The following is a 16897-nucleotide window of genomic DNA, read 5'->3' on the forward strand; positions in this document are numbered from 1 at the left end:
ATTAAGACGGTTCGCTCGCAGGTCATTGTTAACGAATTAATTAAATCAAACCAAAACTCATAAATACCCATAAAGAAGACCCACCTCTGGACTGTCTACAGGAGAGTGTTGCAGGGCATAAAAGGTTGTCGAACGCGCTGTACATGTGGAGATATGTTATACATCAAGTGAAATTAGCATCACTCAAAGCTATGAATATGCAATACGGGACACATGGAACACGTTTCATGGCCCCGACCGGCAGCCTGGACACCGAGGCTAGGGCCCCAATCCACAGACGCAAAAATGTGTATTCAATTCCATGCTTCACGTGGCGCTCACATGACGACATCAACATGATGATGATGAGGTTGCTGCTCCCGCTGGCTCCGGTTCCATTGGGAGCATTTACTTTGGTCTGTGGAAAGTTTGTTGGGCTACGTGTGTGGTACATGGCCATGGACCAGTTCCACCCGCGGAAACAAACACTTCCCGCATTTTCATCAGAGATCAACATATTTGGTAAATAAAGTGGATGCCTCTCCACTTGGGGCCTGCTCCCTCATTTATATTATTTTTAAAGGCCGATTTTGGTTCATTTCAGGGAAGCGGAGCCTGCTTATGTGGGCAACTATTTGATCTGATTTCGCGGAAAAGTTTTTATAATTCGAATTTTTTATGTTTTCTGTTGTAATGGGAAGTCCTTGATAAAAATATGAATAAAAATTTGTTTGCGGTGTGAGTCATTGAATTGGGTAATAAAAACTGTTGTGAAAAATACACTCTTCTGAGCGCAAAACTAAACCGAAATATTATTTATGTATATGCTAAAAAATTTGGAATTTTTCAAAAGAAAATTTAAGCATTTAGTTCAGTATTTTATGAAGGGAAAAGTAAAAAAAGCTTTATAATTTGTAGATTATAAAAGAAACACTCGGGCACAGTAATCAGCGGCTAGAAAGAACAACAGAAAAGAGCAAATAATGGGGAACTGCAGCGAGATCCATTGTTATGGTTGAGCACGATAATTATTTTAAATTGTAAGCAACAATATTTACGCATTCGTAATTGGCAGTTCGGCGAAACAACAATTATACATAATAGCAACAAAAACCCACTGCAAAGGCTGTTTGGATGTAGTGCTGGTGCTCCTGGTGCTCTGTGTTATTTGCACATTTTCATTAAATTTACCTGCATTTTTGTTTTTTGTATTTTTGGGAGCATGTTTTGGGCAACAGCCGCGCCTCCATTGTCTGGCCGCATTAGCACTTGGCCCAGTGAACCAGCAACAGAAACTGGCCCGAACACCACCCACAACGGGGGCAACAAAGCTTTACACTTCCTGTACGGGAACTTAATGAAAATAAATCTAGAAAAAATATTAACAAAAGGAAAGGCGACGAGAAATTGTATAGAAATGAGAAGGGAAACAGTGAGCGAAGGCGGGTGGGTACTCCACCTTTTCACAGGTGTACAGCTTAAACGTGGAACTGTGCTCGGGGGATTTCTTGATGACGCATTCAACAGCTCGGAAGTAATAGACCCTAACAAACAAACCAAACAAACCAGGATCTACCACCTCCCCAGAGAGAAGTGTTGAAAGGGAGAGGGAGATCCGAAAGAAAGACCGTCTAGAAATGCTAGCCAAGAAGAGGGAACTTCAATAGGACTCGACTCGGGCATAACTATGCACTACTTGGAGCGTGAGATATGCGACTTCCCTCACAGACCGAAAGGAACCCCATTTGAATGGGAAGTGCATTAAAGGATTGTGGAGGTGTGAGGGCAAAGCACTTTCAAATTTAATTTTACTAATGATGAATTAGTCTGCACTCATTATTCAGTTAAAGGTAGGTACATGTGTCAAGAGATTTACAATCTACCTTGCTGTCTGGCATCATTCGGACCACTGCTTGTAACTATAGACGGAAGGGTCTTCTTAGCTAAGTAGGGTTTACCAGTAGTATGGGTATGGTGGGTAAAATATTCCAATTCCAATGCGAATTTAGTTCAACAGAAATCGAGGTCAGAAGATCTCTGGAAACCCCGAGCAAGCACTTCAATTATTTAATATGCCCAGGGGAAGGCCACACATTTTAAATCAATTACGGAAATGTTTCGCTCAATCTTTCAATCAATCAATTGGATTTGTTTGCTCTTTTTGCGCTCACTCAATACCGAATGCCATCAATAACAATAATTTTCATAAATATGATAAGGCATAAATCACAAGTAGCAGGCGCCACAAAGTGCCCCGGCAAGGGTCCTATTCCTAGTCCTGCTTGCTGTTGCTCAATGTCCCCAACAATGTCCCTCGTCAGTCTCTTCTCTGTCCTCTGTTTCTCTACGAGAATTCCTCCCCTTCCGTTTCCTGGCGTGCCATGTCACTTGGCCATGCGAGGCACGCGCTTCACTGAGAATGGCAAAAAATAGCACGAGTGGGGGCAGCCTGGCTAAGCAGGACCTTCGCCACATGAACACAGGACACGGGATAAGGGACACAGGACTCGAGAGGCAGGAACCAGGGGCCAGGACGCTGGCAGCGGCAGGCCGCAGGACAGGGGAAGCGGCAACATCACGCGGCGTTGTCATGGCGCAATAAAAATAAAAATCTAATTAGTATGCCGTTGACAGTTTAATCGTGATTACGCTGGCAAAAATGTCAGCTAAGCGGGTGGTGCTGCCTGGGGAGAGGGTTTACGAGAGACGAGGCGGCTGCATGAGTGGGCCAAAGTAAGCGTCAACATCCACATCCACATCCACATCCACATGCCACATCCACAGTTGATTCTTGCTCTTGTACTCGTGGCTGTTGCTGTTGCTGTTCTTGGACGTTGAGCCTGGCATTTCCGGCAGCCGCCGCATGCATCGCGTGCGTGTCGAAACACAAGGCTGTGTGGGTGAGCCTGCCACAGCGTCTGTGTGTGTGTACATGCCTAAGGTTGTGTGAGTGTCAAAAGTTTAGCGCTGAAAATCGTTCGTTGTTGGATTCCCGGGCGAGTCAGGAACAGAGAGAGAGAGTGCCAGCAAAACGTTAAGCTAAAATATTAAAACAAAAAATCCACAAAAGGCAAAACCATGTCCGCAGCAATAAAGTGGTGCGATATAGAAGTTTGAAAAAATATTCAATCAGGTACATAGTGGGGACCGAAGTATTGATCCAGTGATCGAATGATCATCTGATCGAGTTGCTCTTAAGAGAAAGAACATAAAATGTCTTTGGTTCTTTTTTATCGTTAAATTTAGCAAGTTATCTAATCCTGCTGTGTTAGAAAAGGCTGTGCTAACCAGAAAGCCTCTTTTATCTTGTTGGTTTTAATCATCTGGAGGAAAAGTGTAGCCCTGCTGTGTGTAGTTTCATTAGATAAAAATCATAGTCGATTGAGTATATTAAACAAACCTGGTGTTGTTTTTGTACACAAGAGGAAAAGGGACTAGGAAGGACCTAAATCGGACAGTTATTTCTCGAGTGATTTTCTGTGTGATTAATGAGAGAATTATGCATTATTCATATTTGATAAATTAAAAAATAAAACCTTGTCGAATTTTTTTTTTTGAATCGCAATGTTTTTTTTTTAATATAAATTTTTGGTGTAAACTATTTTAACACTTAAAATTCAAAAATTAAAAATGTAATAAAAAATTGTTTGCCTTTACTATGCTTTATTTTATTACTCCAGTAGTCGAACATTAATTGTTAACATTAATGAATTTTTCGGTCGGGAATGGATTACTTGATTAAGTATTTTTGAGGAAATATGTGCTACTGAGTGAATATGGATGCTCTGGCTCTTAAAGTATCCACTATCCGATGTGTACCGAACTACCCTCTTCCATTAATTCATTAATAATGTATTTTTTGTATTCTATGAATTTAATTTTGTAATCACTTTGATTTCATAAACTGTCGGGAAAGCTCCTCTGGCACACCTCGGTGGCAGAGTATTTTTGCACTCTGCATTTGTCGGATAATGTGCGTCGGCTCCGACACACACACACACACACAGGCAGGGCATCGAAGGACCGCCTCAGTGTTGGCCATTGGAATGCGTGTGTAGTGAAGGATACGCGGAACGTGATTGCAATTTTAAACAGGCTCCGGCGCCGTTTCCCCTTTGATTTTGAGTGTGTGCATGTCCTGAAATATGACTAACTTGGTCTAGACTGGTGGGGGGTTGGGGGCAAGTGGGAGAGCACGTCAGTTGGCCACATGCCAGTCGGCAGTCAAGAGTGGGAATCAAAATCAAAATCAAGCTGTTGTGTAGCTTTGGCCTAGACCGGAACCGGAAGTCGCCCTGATGAATTGCCCTGCGCCCGTGCTATTAAAGGCTCCGGCAATTTGCGACCAACTTTCAAGTTCAGCTTTACAAATGCCCTCTCGCATCCTCATGGCTCACATTTTCCAGTTTTTAATATAAAATGCCAAAAAGCGGATATAAAGCGGGGGATTTATGAGCGCTTCTTTTACTACTTTATTATGCCCCGATCTCACAATGAAAGAAAGAGAAGGGCGGGAGTGGAAGTGGGAATACGAAATGAAATTAAAGCTGCCGGAAATGCAGACAAAGCGACAAGTCATTGCAGCAGCCATTTTGCCTAGAGTTTCAGATGGTAAGGGGACGGGCGATGGGGGACGGGGAATGGGGAATGGGGGACAGAATTTCTTCTTCGAAAAAATAATAGAAGGAAAAGCTGGAGAACTGAAATGGTATCCGAATCATATTGCACTCCCTGCCTGATGGAGATTCCAGCAAAGTGACAAACAAACAGTCGCACGGAGCGTCAAATGGCAGCGAACGAAGAGAAATATTACAAAAAATTTGAGCAAAATATTAATGAAAAATGTTTTTACAAAGGAAAATGGCTGACAAGGCGCGCAGAGCAGAGCTGAGTTTCGAATGACAGAAAAAGCTGAATGAATGCCTTTGCAATATCGCAAATTTGAATTGGCAGACAATGCATCTGGAATCAAATAAGCGTAAATACAGGGCACAATTGAAGTCAATGGAGTGCGAAGATATTACCTTGGTAGAACAATCGTCAGATAGGAAAGGCTTAAGGTGATGGCAGGTAGACGAGCACTAAGCTGGACTTAGCCTTTTGACAAATGTCCTTTAAGGGAAACTCTCATTGTTGGTGAATGTGCTACCAAATGCATTTCGAAACTTTCTTTCGAATTTTCTGAGCTAGTAATGAGAACTTTTTTTGCTTTTATGTACAAATCTCATATCTAATATCCGCGCCATCGATCGCTTTGCAGCACTGATTAACTTTTGGTGGCTTTACATTTGCACCTGTCAACACTCGAACGGAGATTAACTTTTAGCCGCTGCGACAGTGTTTTGTTGCTGTTACTGTTTGTGGTTTATGGGAATGTGTCGGAGCAAAAAAGGAGCAGAAACAGAAACTGAATCGAAGCATGTCCGGAGCACAAAACGGTTGCACAAAATGGCGACCGCAACATAATTGAACCGCAAATGATGTGGATGCTGCAGTGTGGGCGGAGGGGCTCTTCGGTCAACTCAGAATGTGATTCATTCGCAATTAATATTTAATGTAATCGGAATGCTGGGGATTATAAACGAGAGGCTTCTATTTCAAAATATTGCATTGAACAGCTGACAAGCGGGTGCATAATGGATGAGGAGTGGAAAAAATCTGATTAATTTGCTATCGCACACACTCACCTGGCAGGGTTGCTATGTAGACAGTGGCAAGGATGAAAACGCTTCGTAGTTTAATCGCCGGCAGTGGCATTCTGTTGACTTTTTGTCCACAAATGTGATTATTTATTGATTAATTAGTGAATTTTGTTGGTGTTTGTGTCCGCAGCACTGTGATTTTAAGTCATATATGAGCAATATCCGATGTTCGATGTCCACTGGCTGAAACCGCAGAAATCAATTTTTACATTCGGCAACTCCCCTCGCCATCCCTTTTGTGCAATTTCCTTTTTTGCCCTCTGATTGGTTTTACTTTTTGCTCTATTTTGCGGTAGCATTTAATACATTTTTCGCTTTCATTTTTCGCCTGTGCTTTTGCTTTTGCTTCTGCGTTTGCTTATGATGTTGCTTTCTTCGGTTTACCAGCTTACCAGTCAGCCACAATTAGCAAACTCCCAGTGAGTCCCATTTGTGTTCCGATTCGGACTCGGACTCGGACACCTTCAAGCCACTGGCACTCGCTTGCCTGTGGATCTGTTCGCACACAAGTACTCGTATGTTCGGGTTAGCAGCATTTTTCATTGAACTCGATTTGGCTATTTGCATTTTTCATATCCCTTTTGCGTTTTTTGCATATTCATTTCCTGTTTTACACAATTTTTGCACTTTGTTGCTATGTATTTTATATGATTTTACTCTGCTCCCCGCTTCGTTCGGTCCATCCGCTCCACGTCCTGGGGTTTCGACTGCTGTTGCTGTTGCTGCTGGCAGATGATGGAGCTAGTATCGGTTTCCAATTCCAGCTGAAAATGGATAAGCGGATCAGGGTTAGCATATGTTTCACTTGAAGTCTTGTTCGTATTAACTGAGACATAGAATTAATAATACTTAGCCATACTACTTAATTTTATTACTAATATAGTAGACTCGGGGGCAAGCGCCCTGCACAAGCGCGATGACCCGAAACCGATGACCCGAAGGAGAGATATATTTTCTTGGAATCAACCCACTGATTGATTCCCATATATTATTTCAACTACTATTCATATTTTATTAAAGAAACATTTTCAATGCTCAGCTATTACAATGATATGGGATTTTCCATTCTGTCGCTACGTTTTATTATATACATAGATAGATATCTTTGTTATACAATTTATAGGTTTTTCTTCGCAGACTTTGCATAACACATCGTCATCGCATTACCTTAATCAAATCGTATTACTTTCGCGTTGGCCTCCTCCGTTCGTGACACTTTCCTGTCTTGACAACTCCAATCATCATGAAATTCAATATCCCAAGAAAGATTTACTGCCTCCAACTTCGGGTTGTGGCCGTGGCAGTGGCAGTACCCATCTGTGGACTAAATCATGGACGGATGGACGCTTTAAGCTGCATTGGCTTTGGAGTTTGGCAGAGGGAGAACAAAACACAAGCTCAGTGCCTCAGTGCATTTTCCAACTGATTTGAAAATCCAAATGTTGCCCATTAGCAAACCAAATACGCACAGCTCAGACCTCAGACCTCGCCACGCTGATGGTGGATGGCGGATGGCGGATGGTGGATGGTGACGCCGGAAAAGGGGGCACAGACTTTGGCGCCACAGAAAAGCCTCGCCCTGAGCCGCATGCGTTCGCCGCCTGACTTTACATTGGAAATTGGCAAAAGCCAAGCCATGAAATTGTACAACACGATTTTCACATTTCGTACATGACACCATTTCGGAGGAAGCTGGCGGTATGGTGATGTGGCAGGCCGGAGGGAGTACCCGTACATATGTATATGGCGCCCGGGCTCGTGCATTCCGCGGCTGCCTACTTGCGCTGCCTTCGACTCCAGGCAGTTGTGTGCATAGGGGAAATTCACTTATGGAAATCGAAGATTTTCGCAGTGAGTTTGTCGCTATTCTCTCACTCGCCATCTTGTTTTCTCTTTCTTTTTTAGTAAGAATCTCCTGTGACGTGGGGCATACTAAACTGATATGAAGTATCAACATTCTGTATTCAATGTAAATCCTTTAAGCTGCAGATGCGCTTGAAGGGAGCTCTGCCGCTCCCATAGACACATCCACATTGTTGACTGAGTGACAACTTGACTGCGGCTCTGATTGGAGGCTCTGCCGCTGAAGTGGAGTGCTCCGGCGTGAGGTTCTCGGGAAAGTGATATGGCACATTCGGGATGTGGAATGCCTTCTGGGGCAAGTCGAGCAATGGGCCAAGTGGCGGGTCGGTTGTTGGCGTGCTGCTTTTAATTTGACGTTTATCGAATGACGAAAGATATGCCTGCACGGGCAGAATGGATTCTTGGAAGGTTCCGGCAGATGCGTTTCGATCAGCGGTCCGATTCTCGTAAATGTCCAATTGAATCGCCTTTCGATGGTGTTATGACTACGCAGATCTGCTCCCGAGTGATGTGAGAAATGTTTACACCCGAAATCTAAATTGTCTACATCTCGTAGTCAGAGAGGTCTTTGTGGTTAGTTAGGGGTACATTTTCCTTTGCTTTTTGTAAACGAGGCAGTCTTATCAGCTCTGTCATAAAATCACATTACTCATTGACAATTGAAAATGAGCTCAAACAAAATACAGAAGACACATTCCTTGACCGGACGGTACTCCGAAGACGCAGTGTCGGTCATATCGCTTTATTTCGAGCAATCCGTAAGTTCGTCGTTCTCGCATATCCGCAATGACGTTGGAACCACGCCTCAGAATCGGTAAGTCGAGTTTTCCCACAGAATCAAAGGATATTAAAAGGAGTTCTTTCAGAGTCCTGCAATTGTTGCTGGACTACAAACTCTTCAAGGCGGCTCGGACTATTCAGCGCTTTGTCCGAGGATGGCTCTGCCGGAAGATGTTGGCCAAAGGAGCGGCTGCAGTCACCACCATCAGCAGATGGTGGCGGGGCTTCCGTGTTCGCCAGAACTACTACGTCCTGATGGAGCAGAGGCTGCAGAAGAAACTTTTGGACCACTACTACGAGCAGGCAACTAAGATCCAGACTTTGTTTCGTGGCTGGCGCACCCGTCAGTTCGTGCAGGACTTCAATGGCCTTCAGCTGATTCAGATGCAGTTCGCCGAGGATCTGATCAGCTGTTTAGCCCGAAGTCTGCGCGATGTGAAGAATAACGATCAGCTGCCAGGGGTTTACTGCCTGCGCACGGATGGGTACGATCAATGCTCCCCACATTTTCCCTACCTCCATACTAATAGTAGTGTCGCTGTCAAAACTCGTAGAAGATGCCTTAGGATAATTGAGGACCTGGCTCGCACCTTCAGCTACCGCTTCCACAACGGTCGTGTGCGGGCTTCGATCGCCAAACGACGCTCATATCTCGAAGATATGCGCCAAAGCTTCCATCTGTCTCATGCATACACATTAACGCCCTTCCCAGGTCCTGGTGCTGTCCTGGGGGACTGCACGACTCACGTTGATATCACTGAGCCGGGCTTCTCCAAAGAGACCGATTTTCGTATGCAGCGCCTCATATTGATGTTCGAGAAGTCCAAGCGGGATCCGGATGTGGTCAGAGTTCAGAATTCACTGGCGTCCAGTAAGTATTAAATGCGGTTAATCGCACTGGTCTCGTTTTTATATGAGACATCGACATCCGTCCCTTTAGAACACAGGCGCGATATCCAAACGTCTCTGAAGGCGCAGAAGGAGGAGAGAATAAAAAACTTCTGCACGTTTGTCTTTCATCGCATAGCCTCAACCATTGGTAATAAGCGCAGTAGCGTCAAAAACTATCTCGACGAATTGTTGTATAACGCCGAGGAAATGTGTTGTCACTGCCAGCCAAAATTGGTTACCCAATCGTTGTGTCACTAGGTGACACCTACACACGTTTAATGGGTTCGGACAAGTTCATTTTCATTTTTAAATATTTTAACCATACTCGCGGAAAAACGTAATAAAATTGTTAAATTGTTAAATTGGACTTCAGATAGTGGTGAGTGTTTTATTCGTGGGTGGTTTTACTTTTGCCTTTCGATCTGTTACCGATATGACAGCGACACGTGCCTCCTCCCGCTGCACAATACTATTCAGAGCTACTCCATCCCCATCCCCATCCCCATCCCCATCTCGTATCCCCATCAGTCACAGAGTTTCAGAAATTCCGGAACATAAAACAGATTTGGTCATACTCATCTCAAGTGAAGAGGAAGAAGTCAAAGCGCTTAAACTTTTTTAATGCCAAGGCAACAAAAATTGAAGAAGAGGACGAGAAAATTTGTTCCTTTTGCGTGCGTTTTTAGCAGCTCACAATTTATTTGCAAACATTTATTATAGTTACTTTTGTTTTATTCGCTTTGAGTACTTTTTCTTGTTAGGGGAATGAAGGAAGGTGGTGCTCGGTAGAGAGAGAGATGGTAGGAAATGGTGGGTCACTTTTTATGCTGTATTGTTTTATGGTCGCATCGTGGCTGGCAATGAAATGCCCCGCAAACACACGCAAAAAGTGAACCAAACCAAAGTTGATAAAAACCTCAGAAGCAGCAGAGAAATGTAAAAGACTTCCAGCTGTGGATGGGGATGGGGACGGGAATCTAGAAAACAAATTAGTTTAAAGATAAGTAGGTTACGCAATCTTGTGGAGCATACTTTCTGGCATAAAGTGGCTGTCTTGATTAGTCTTCAGAGAGCGACAGAGAAAGAGAGAGCGCAGCGAGAGCGATGGCAAACACAATCAGGCATCCATTCGCGTCCGACTTCACGTGAAAATGTTGAGCAGCTGTCGATGGCAGGGTGATGGCAGGACGAGGGCAGGGCGATGGCGAGGTTTAAGGCAAATACGAGTAGCATAAAGCACACTCTCCAAGGAATTGCCAAAGCATCCAGCGAATGCCGGAGGGGAGGTTTCGAGGGATCTGGGGGATTGAGGCGTGCCCGTAATGCGCCTTTGGCCAAGTGCACTGTAAATACCAAAGCAATTTTCACTGCAAAATTAACAAGCGCCAAACCGCAACACAGGCCCGAGGTGCTGAAGTGGATTGGCTTGGACTGGGACTGGGACTGGGCAAGATGATGCTGATACGGATGCTGAAGGTGCACGGACGATGAAAGGATGCGAGGATGTGTGAGTGCGAGTGTGAGAGCTCCGGGTTTCATTGAACATGGCTCTAAGTCTGGCCGAGGCGCAAAATACATAATGAATTTTCGTTCCTCTTGCCGTCTTCCGTCTTCCGCTTGTTTTATTTGTCTTTTTAGCCATTTTTGTTGGTCCTTTACACACACTATATGTCAGGGATCCTTTCTCCGCACACGAATGCAATTAAGCTGCCTGAACTGAAGCGATTGCCCCAACAAGACTTGAAGTCTTACTCGATTCCCTTTCCGTTCTCAACTGGATCATCAATCGCAAGGAGAAAGCTATTAGGGGCTTCAATCTCCATGTATCCCCTCTTTCCTTTGACTTTTGCAATAACATTCCTCAGATGCCTCAGAACTTTATTTAAAGAAAGGAAAAAACACCAAAAACGAGCGGGAATGCTGTGAGCCTGGCAAGGGCCACGACTGTACTTTTATACCCGGCACTGAGTCATGGCAGACAGACATGACTACAACGACTCAGCTCTTGATGCTGACCAAGAATATATATACTTTATATAGGTCGGCCTCCTTTCTGGATGCTACACACATCCACTTCCAAACCGGACGTAGTACATCCCTAAGATCTTCTTCTTCGAGGTATAATGATAGCTATAACGATAGAATAGAACCTTTGGATTTTATGCAGAAAATACTCATAAGATATGATTATGGTGTGTGGTATGTGTATGTGCAACGGTAATAATATGCCGGCTTCTAAATTGTCCACTTTAGTACATATATTTTCTTTTAGTGGGGAAAGCTATAATTATATAACATCCGATACATGTATATTGTTGTTTTGTAGGATACTTCTTAATCGTTCAATCGGCATTACAGAAGCTCTTGCAATTGTCCTTTCCCACCATCCCTTTGCAAACCAATTAGCTTTAAGTTTTAGCTGCCTCCTGAAATATATATGCAATCCAATCATATGTATCAGCATTTAAAGAGTCTCCCATTTCATTCACTCAAGCATTTGAACCCCACATACTCGTACACACACAAACAGAAAGCATTCCAATTAGGGGTCAGAGCCTGGAGGCCCGGAGCATTTCCTTAACCCTAATCTTAATTATGCAAAAAATGGTTCCATGTGCGAAAATTACCGACAATTAACCCCCTCCAGAAAAAGAGAGAGAGAGAGAGAGAGAGGAAGAGAGGGAGGTTCGACGTCGACCCCGACCCAGATGGGTATGGAGATGGTGCTGAGCCGCCATGCGTCCCAGCTTGACAATAAACTAACACCAAACTGCCGGCCATTTCCAAATGCTTGGGTCATCAGAATGTGTCAGTCAGGGCAGTTCATGCAAATTTGAAACTTAATCATGGCAAATTATATTACCCGAAGCACCCCTTTGACCCTGCCGAATTGTCCGTTTATCAAATGGAAAGCACACAACAGCTGTTTAGAGGAGAATAGTTTCAATTTTCCCTCGGTCGGAGTTTCTTCGCTCGTCTGCTTCTCTCTCATGGCTGTCAAATGAGATTAAAATAAGCTTTTTCATCAATCGACATCGACTTGGACGTTGTTGCTGCTCCCGCTGCTGTGACTGCTATATTCTATCCCTCACATGACAATGGCAGCTCGAGACTCTATCCCTGTCCTCGTCCCTGTCCCTGTCCCTATCCCTCCCCCACCCATCCATGGACTCACAATATAATGGGCCAGGCGAATTTATAGCAATTGTGCACTAAAAGGGTTTTATCCACGCACAACAGCTTGACCAATAAAGCAACTAAGCGCATTTGTGCACCACTTCACAATCGTCGGCAGGGGCTGGGGTAGAGGTAGGGGCAGGGGTGGGGGTGGGGGCAGGGGTAGGGGCTAGAGCGTATTGCGATCGTGCCTCATATATGCGTATAGTGGGTATAGTGGGTATAGTGGGTATTGGGAGCAGGGAGCTCTGCCATGAGCTTTGAGTGCCAGTTTATTGCCAAATTGAGTTCGCCCCCGAAAAGGGAGCGCGACGCCACGAAGATGGGGCTGCTGGCAACAAAGCTTTGAGTTCGGGAAAATGTTGTCAACAACAGCTGCACAATTGAGATAAACTTCAATTTTCGTAAATTGTTTAGTTTATTGAAAAATGTGCGACATGTGAAGACTCTGAGGGGACGGACAGGGACAGGCAGCACTCTGTCAGTGGCTGGTGGGGGGTGGGGGTCTGTTTGGCACATTAAGCGCTCTGAATTTTAATTCAATTTAACTTTAGTTCCCAGCTTCCCAGCTTCCCAGCTTGCGGACACTCGTAGAGGAGACAGCAATTTATTGCCGCATTTTATTCTACGAATTTATTGGATTTGATTGGACTCAACTGTACTGGACATGCTGGCGACTGGCAGCTAACTGAAAAAGAGTGACTGCAAAAAGCGTTCCTTCCCCATCTAGCAGTTCAAGTAAGCCTGAAAAATTTCGCGGTACTGAGTCTGATTGAGGTTACCTCCGAAGCGAGTTTATTCCTTACAGGAGATGTGTGCATCAGTTGGATATTTGCCTGGCTCGAAAACTACGAATACCAATGATTTTGTTATTTAAAATTCTCAATCAAACGATTCTCAGTAAAAATGAGAATAGTATTTACATGACATTTTACATATCTTCACGATTTTCAGGAGTATAGGCCAAATGTCCCCTTGGGCTTTCAGGAATTAACAGTGGAAATTATGTAACCACATTTTGTGTAAAAACTTTTTCATTTTCATTTTAGTGCAGAGTTCTTCTTCCACACATTTTCTCAATCAACCGCATAGCCTGACCAGGCTTCCCTTACCCCCTTCCCCCCTTCTCGACCACGACAATGCCCAAGGCAACAAAGCGTAGATCGAACTTTTCTCTCTTCTTAAGCTACCAAATGAACATTTCTCTTATCGAAAGCCCCAAAGGTATACCTAAGCACACCCCGACAATATCCAACTGCCTTATCCATTCCCATATTCTTGAATTTGAGAATTCTCGAATTCACGTGCTCCTACTGCTATTTCCCCAAGGAACATGTGTGTATGTGAGCTCAAATTATGCGCATGTCGTTGATATTTTTCCGTTTTTCCGGGAGTACTCGTACTCGCACTCGTTCTCGTATCCGCCGCACTCTTTCTGCCCGGCACGGCAGGGCACGATTTTCAATTCAAATGTTTTTCTTTTTCTCGGGTTCGATTTCGGTGGCGGCGGAAGGTGAGAGATGCCGCCGCGCTGCATGGGCGTGGCAGTGGTGGGCGAAAAGTTTTCGCATAAAATAAGGCAAGATAAATTGTTAATGCGTCTGTGGGGAAGCGATTAGCGGTGAATGTGCCGAGTTTATGTCGGAGTTCGTTTTCGGAACAGTCTCCCCCTCGCACTGAAATTTAAATAATATTTGCCGGTGAGAAATTCCCCCAGAACCCAGCGCAAATGCAGTTTGAGGAAAGGGGAAAAACTTCCGGATGGCTGTTTGGACGTTTGACCAGAAATGTGTATTTATTTTCCTGCAGCGGATATATTTTACAAATCAACTTCTCCATACATAACTGATGTCTGACTGCAGGACGTCATCCGAAAAAGAAAAGGAAAGAAACAATAAAGGGAAAGGGAAGGAAAACTAAGAGTCCGTTAAAGTCTTGTTGCCATTGGCAATTTATTTCGACCCAGCTCAGCTCGGTTCCGTTCCTGCTTCAAGCCGGGGATTTTGTCCTCTGGTAAGGCAATTGGCTCTATCCTGTCGGGACAGGAGAAAGGAAGGGGCGATGAATGTGAAGGCACTCTAGGAAGCATTCAGGTGTGCGATTGGCAAATGCAACATCAACTGCAGCTCATGATAAATCGTTATTTATAATTTGTATTGTAAACGAGGAAATTTTATATTTATTTTCTTCTCCTGGAAACGTCTGAGGATGGAGAAGTTTGCTAAAGTGGCAGTCAGAGCAAAATGTCCTGAATATACGAGCACCATCGCGTATGTGCACTCTTTCGTACGGAAAAGAGGATTTAGGCCCAGGCACTTGTGCAGGAAATTCGAATTGCAATGGACTGATTGGGTGGGTTCTTAAAGGCAAATGGAATTGTTATTTATGTGGATAACAGACCCACTCTAGATGCTGCGGAATTGTGCAAAATCTTTCCATTATATTCCATTAGACACGCTTGGCAGGGGTACATATTTGTTGGCAATTATTCCTTGCATTTCAAACATTAATACAAATTTGCACGCAATCATCTTTGGCTTGAAGGTACATATATATAATCAGACTATTTATTTCTTGATGTTTTGCAGAAAAGGTAAAATTTTTGATCATTTGATGGAACAACAAATCAAAGTATGACTGAGAATTTAGTATATATGAGTGTATACATGGGTAGAGATATTTTTTCACAAATTCTGGGTGTACAATAGTAGTGGAAAACCGTACAAATTAATATTCTCAACAGCTCAAAATGAACAAAAAGAGCTAATTACCCACAGTCAGAAAAAGTATTTCCGAATAAGCAACAACTGCTGAATTTAACAACTTTTCCATAAACCAAACCCCACATTAGCTCATATGTACATATGGCATAACAAAAACCTTACCGCCTCCACCATCCACCCGTCTAGCTAATATTTTAAACAGAAAAGTTATTACCAGCAATGTACCAGTACTCGTAAATTTTCAAAGGCCAAAAATATACAAAAATGTGTTAACTTGCCCGATGACGGATGGTGGCGGGGGGGAAGTTTCCGAGGGGGGTCGTGTATATGTACATGTACCCGCACAAGTATGTAACCTAATTTGAAAGGCAAACATAATTTATGGATAATTACATATTTGGGAAAACACACATCCGAGTACCCCGCCCCGCCCCAGCGCCTCATCGACCCACCCCGACCGTACTGCTCTGCAGAGATTTTCATTTGGCTTTCGAAAGTTTGCAGTTCTGGCCAAATATTTTCATATTGAAATTTTCATTTGCGCTTGAGCTAATGGAAAATACCAACCGAGCAGCCGAGTGCTTAGCTTAAAGCATCCGCCGGCTTCATTTGCGATCCGCACTCCTGCCCGGGCCAAGGGAGTGCGACTCTCTGGGCATAAATAAATGCAACTGTCAGTGGCACTGGCTGGAAAAAAGATAGAAGGAAGCCGGCAGAGAGCTGCACGCCAACTGTCAGCGGGTGAATGCAAGTGACAGGTTTGTGCGGTGTCTGCCAGGAGCAGATGCAGAAGCAGTAGCAGGACCAGAACCAGGGGCACAGGCTGCCTGCTCTAGGACCAACGTGAAGTCAGCTGGATGGAGGTCAAAGTTGGCTCTTTAGTGGCTGCCTGGACATATGGCGCATGCCGCTGCCAAGCGGCGACTGTTGCTTACAAGCGTGCGCTCCACTGAGCGCTTGAGTGATAGCACTCCCCACTTCCCCTAAATGCATCCTGGCAGCATCTTCTGGCTGAGAAATTACCTGACCAAAGTTGCGTAACGAATCAGCCGTAAAGGCAGGCGGGGGGACAGGCACGGAGAAGTAGCCTCTGCTACTCCACTGACAGATATTATTATTTATGTGGGGCGTCTTCTCTGTCCCTGTCCATGTTCCTTCGTCTGCTACTTCTTCGAGCTGGGATGCAGTGGGGGAAAAGTGGAGGGTACTTTGGACCAAGTTTTCGAATCCAAGTTAGTAGAAATTTTACCATTCGTTTTTAAACGTGTCTTCAAAGACTTGTAACCTGGAGAATTAGTATGGCAGGAACTAGAGTCTAAGGTAAATTTCCTATACATATATGATTCAAAACATAATGGTTATCCTTTTGAAGTGTAAAAATTTTCATTAGTCATGGAATCCGAAGCGTAAGTTCGTTGAACGTTCGGGGCGATCCCAAATAAGTCGAAACCCGGAGGAGCGCCTTCAACCATCATAAAAAGTTATTTCTCGCGCAATTTATTGAAACTTACTTTTCGCATATAATAATCCTCCCTTCCAAATGGAGTACTCCCAGCTCTGCTCACTTTCTACTTTAAATTTATTGATTGAAACTTTCGAAACTATTCCAGAGGCAGTTTGCGCGGGGAGTAGGCTGGACGACCCAGAACTATTTGGCAACTATTGCCGCGGCGACAATCGAATAAATCACAACTCCTGCGTCTAATTAAACTTAAGCTGCGCGACCCTTAACACTTGAGCTTTACCCATTGTTCCTGCCACACACTCGCCTCCCCTTTCCCT

General features: G+C 44.1%; 2 protein-coding genes across 2 annotated transcripts in view; one reads left to right on the forward strand and one right to left on the reverse strand.

The window, feature by feature from the left end:
* Positions 1 to 6265, reverse strand: part of LOC6602437 — a 40801-nt gene extending 34536 nt beyond the window's left edge. Inside the window, exon 1 of the mRNA XM_002027436.2 lies at positions 5667 to 6265. Coding sequence (XP_002027472.1) covers positions 5667 to 5736 — 70 coding nt within the window. The 5' untranslated portion in view covers positions 5737 to 6265. The remainder of the gene's footprint in view (positions 1 to 5666) is intronic.
* Positions 6266 to 8204: 1939 nt separating this feature from the next.
* LOC6602435 lies at positions 8205 to 9575 on the forward strand. Its single transcript, XM_002027434.2, has 4 exons — positions 8205 to 8358; positions 8411 to 8809; positions 8879 to 9195; positions 9265 to 9575. The coding sequence occupies exons 1-4, from the start codon at positions 8210 to 8212 to the stop codon at positions 9471 to 9473; spliced, it is 1074 nt and encodes a 357-aa protein (XP_002027470.1). The 5' UTR covers positions 8205 to 8209; the 3' UTR covers positions 9474 to 9575.
* Positions 9576 to 16897: the final 7322 nt, after the last annotated feature.

The sequence above is a fragment of the Drosophila persimilis genome, unplaced genomic scaffold (genome assembly GCF_003286085.1).
Source record: "Drosophila persimilis strain 14011-0111.01,24,50 unplaced genomic scaffold, DperRS2 tig00000124-arrow-pilon, whole genome shotgun sequence".
In the NCBI taxonomy this organism is placed as follows: Eukaryota; Metazoa; Arthropoda; class Insecta; order Diptera; family Drosophilidae; genus Drosophila; species Drosophila persimilis.

Bases quoted from the DNA above. Each gene is read 5' to 3' on its own strand.
- LOC6602435 (XM_002027434.2), top strand. From the start codon at position 8,210: ATGAGCTCAAACAAAATACAGAAGACACATTCCTTGACCGGACGGTAC. The intron at 8,359-8,410 runs GTAAGTCGAGTT...GAGTTCTTTCAG, and splicing joins GGAACCACGCCTCAGAATCG to AGTCCTGCAATTGTTGCTGG. The intron at 9,196-9,264 runs GTAAGTATTAAA...CCGTCCCTTTAG, and splicing joins TCAGAATTCACTGGCGTCCA to AACACAGGCGCGATATCCAA.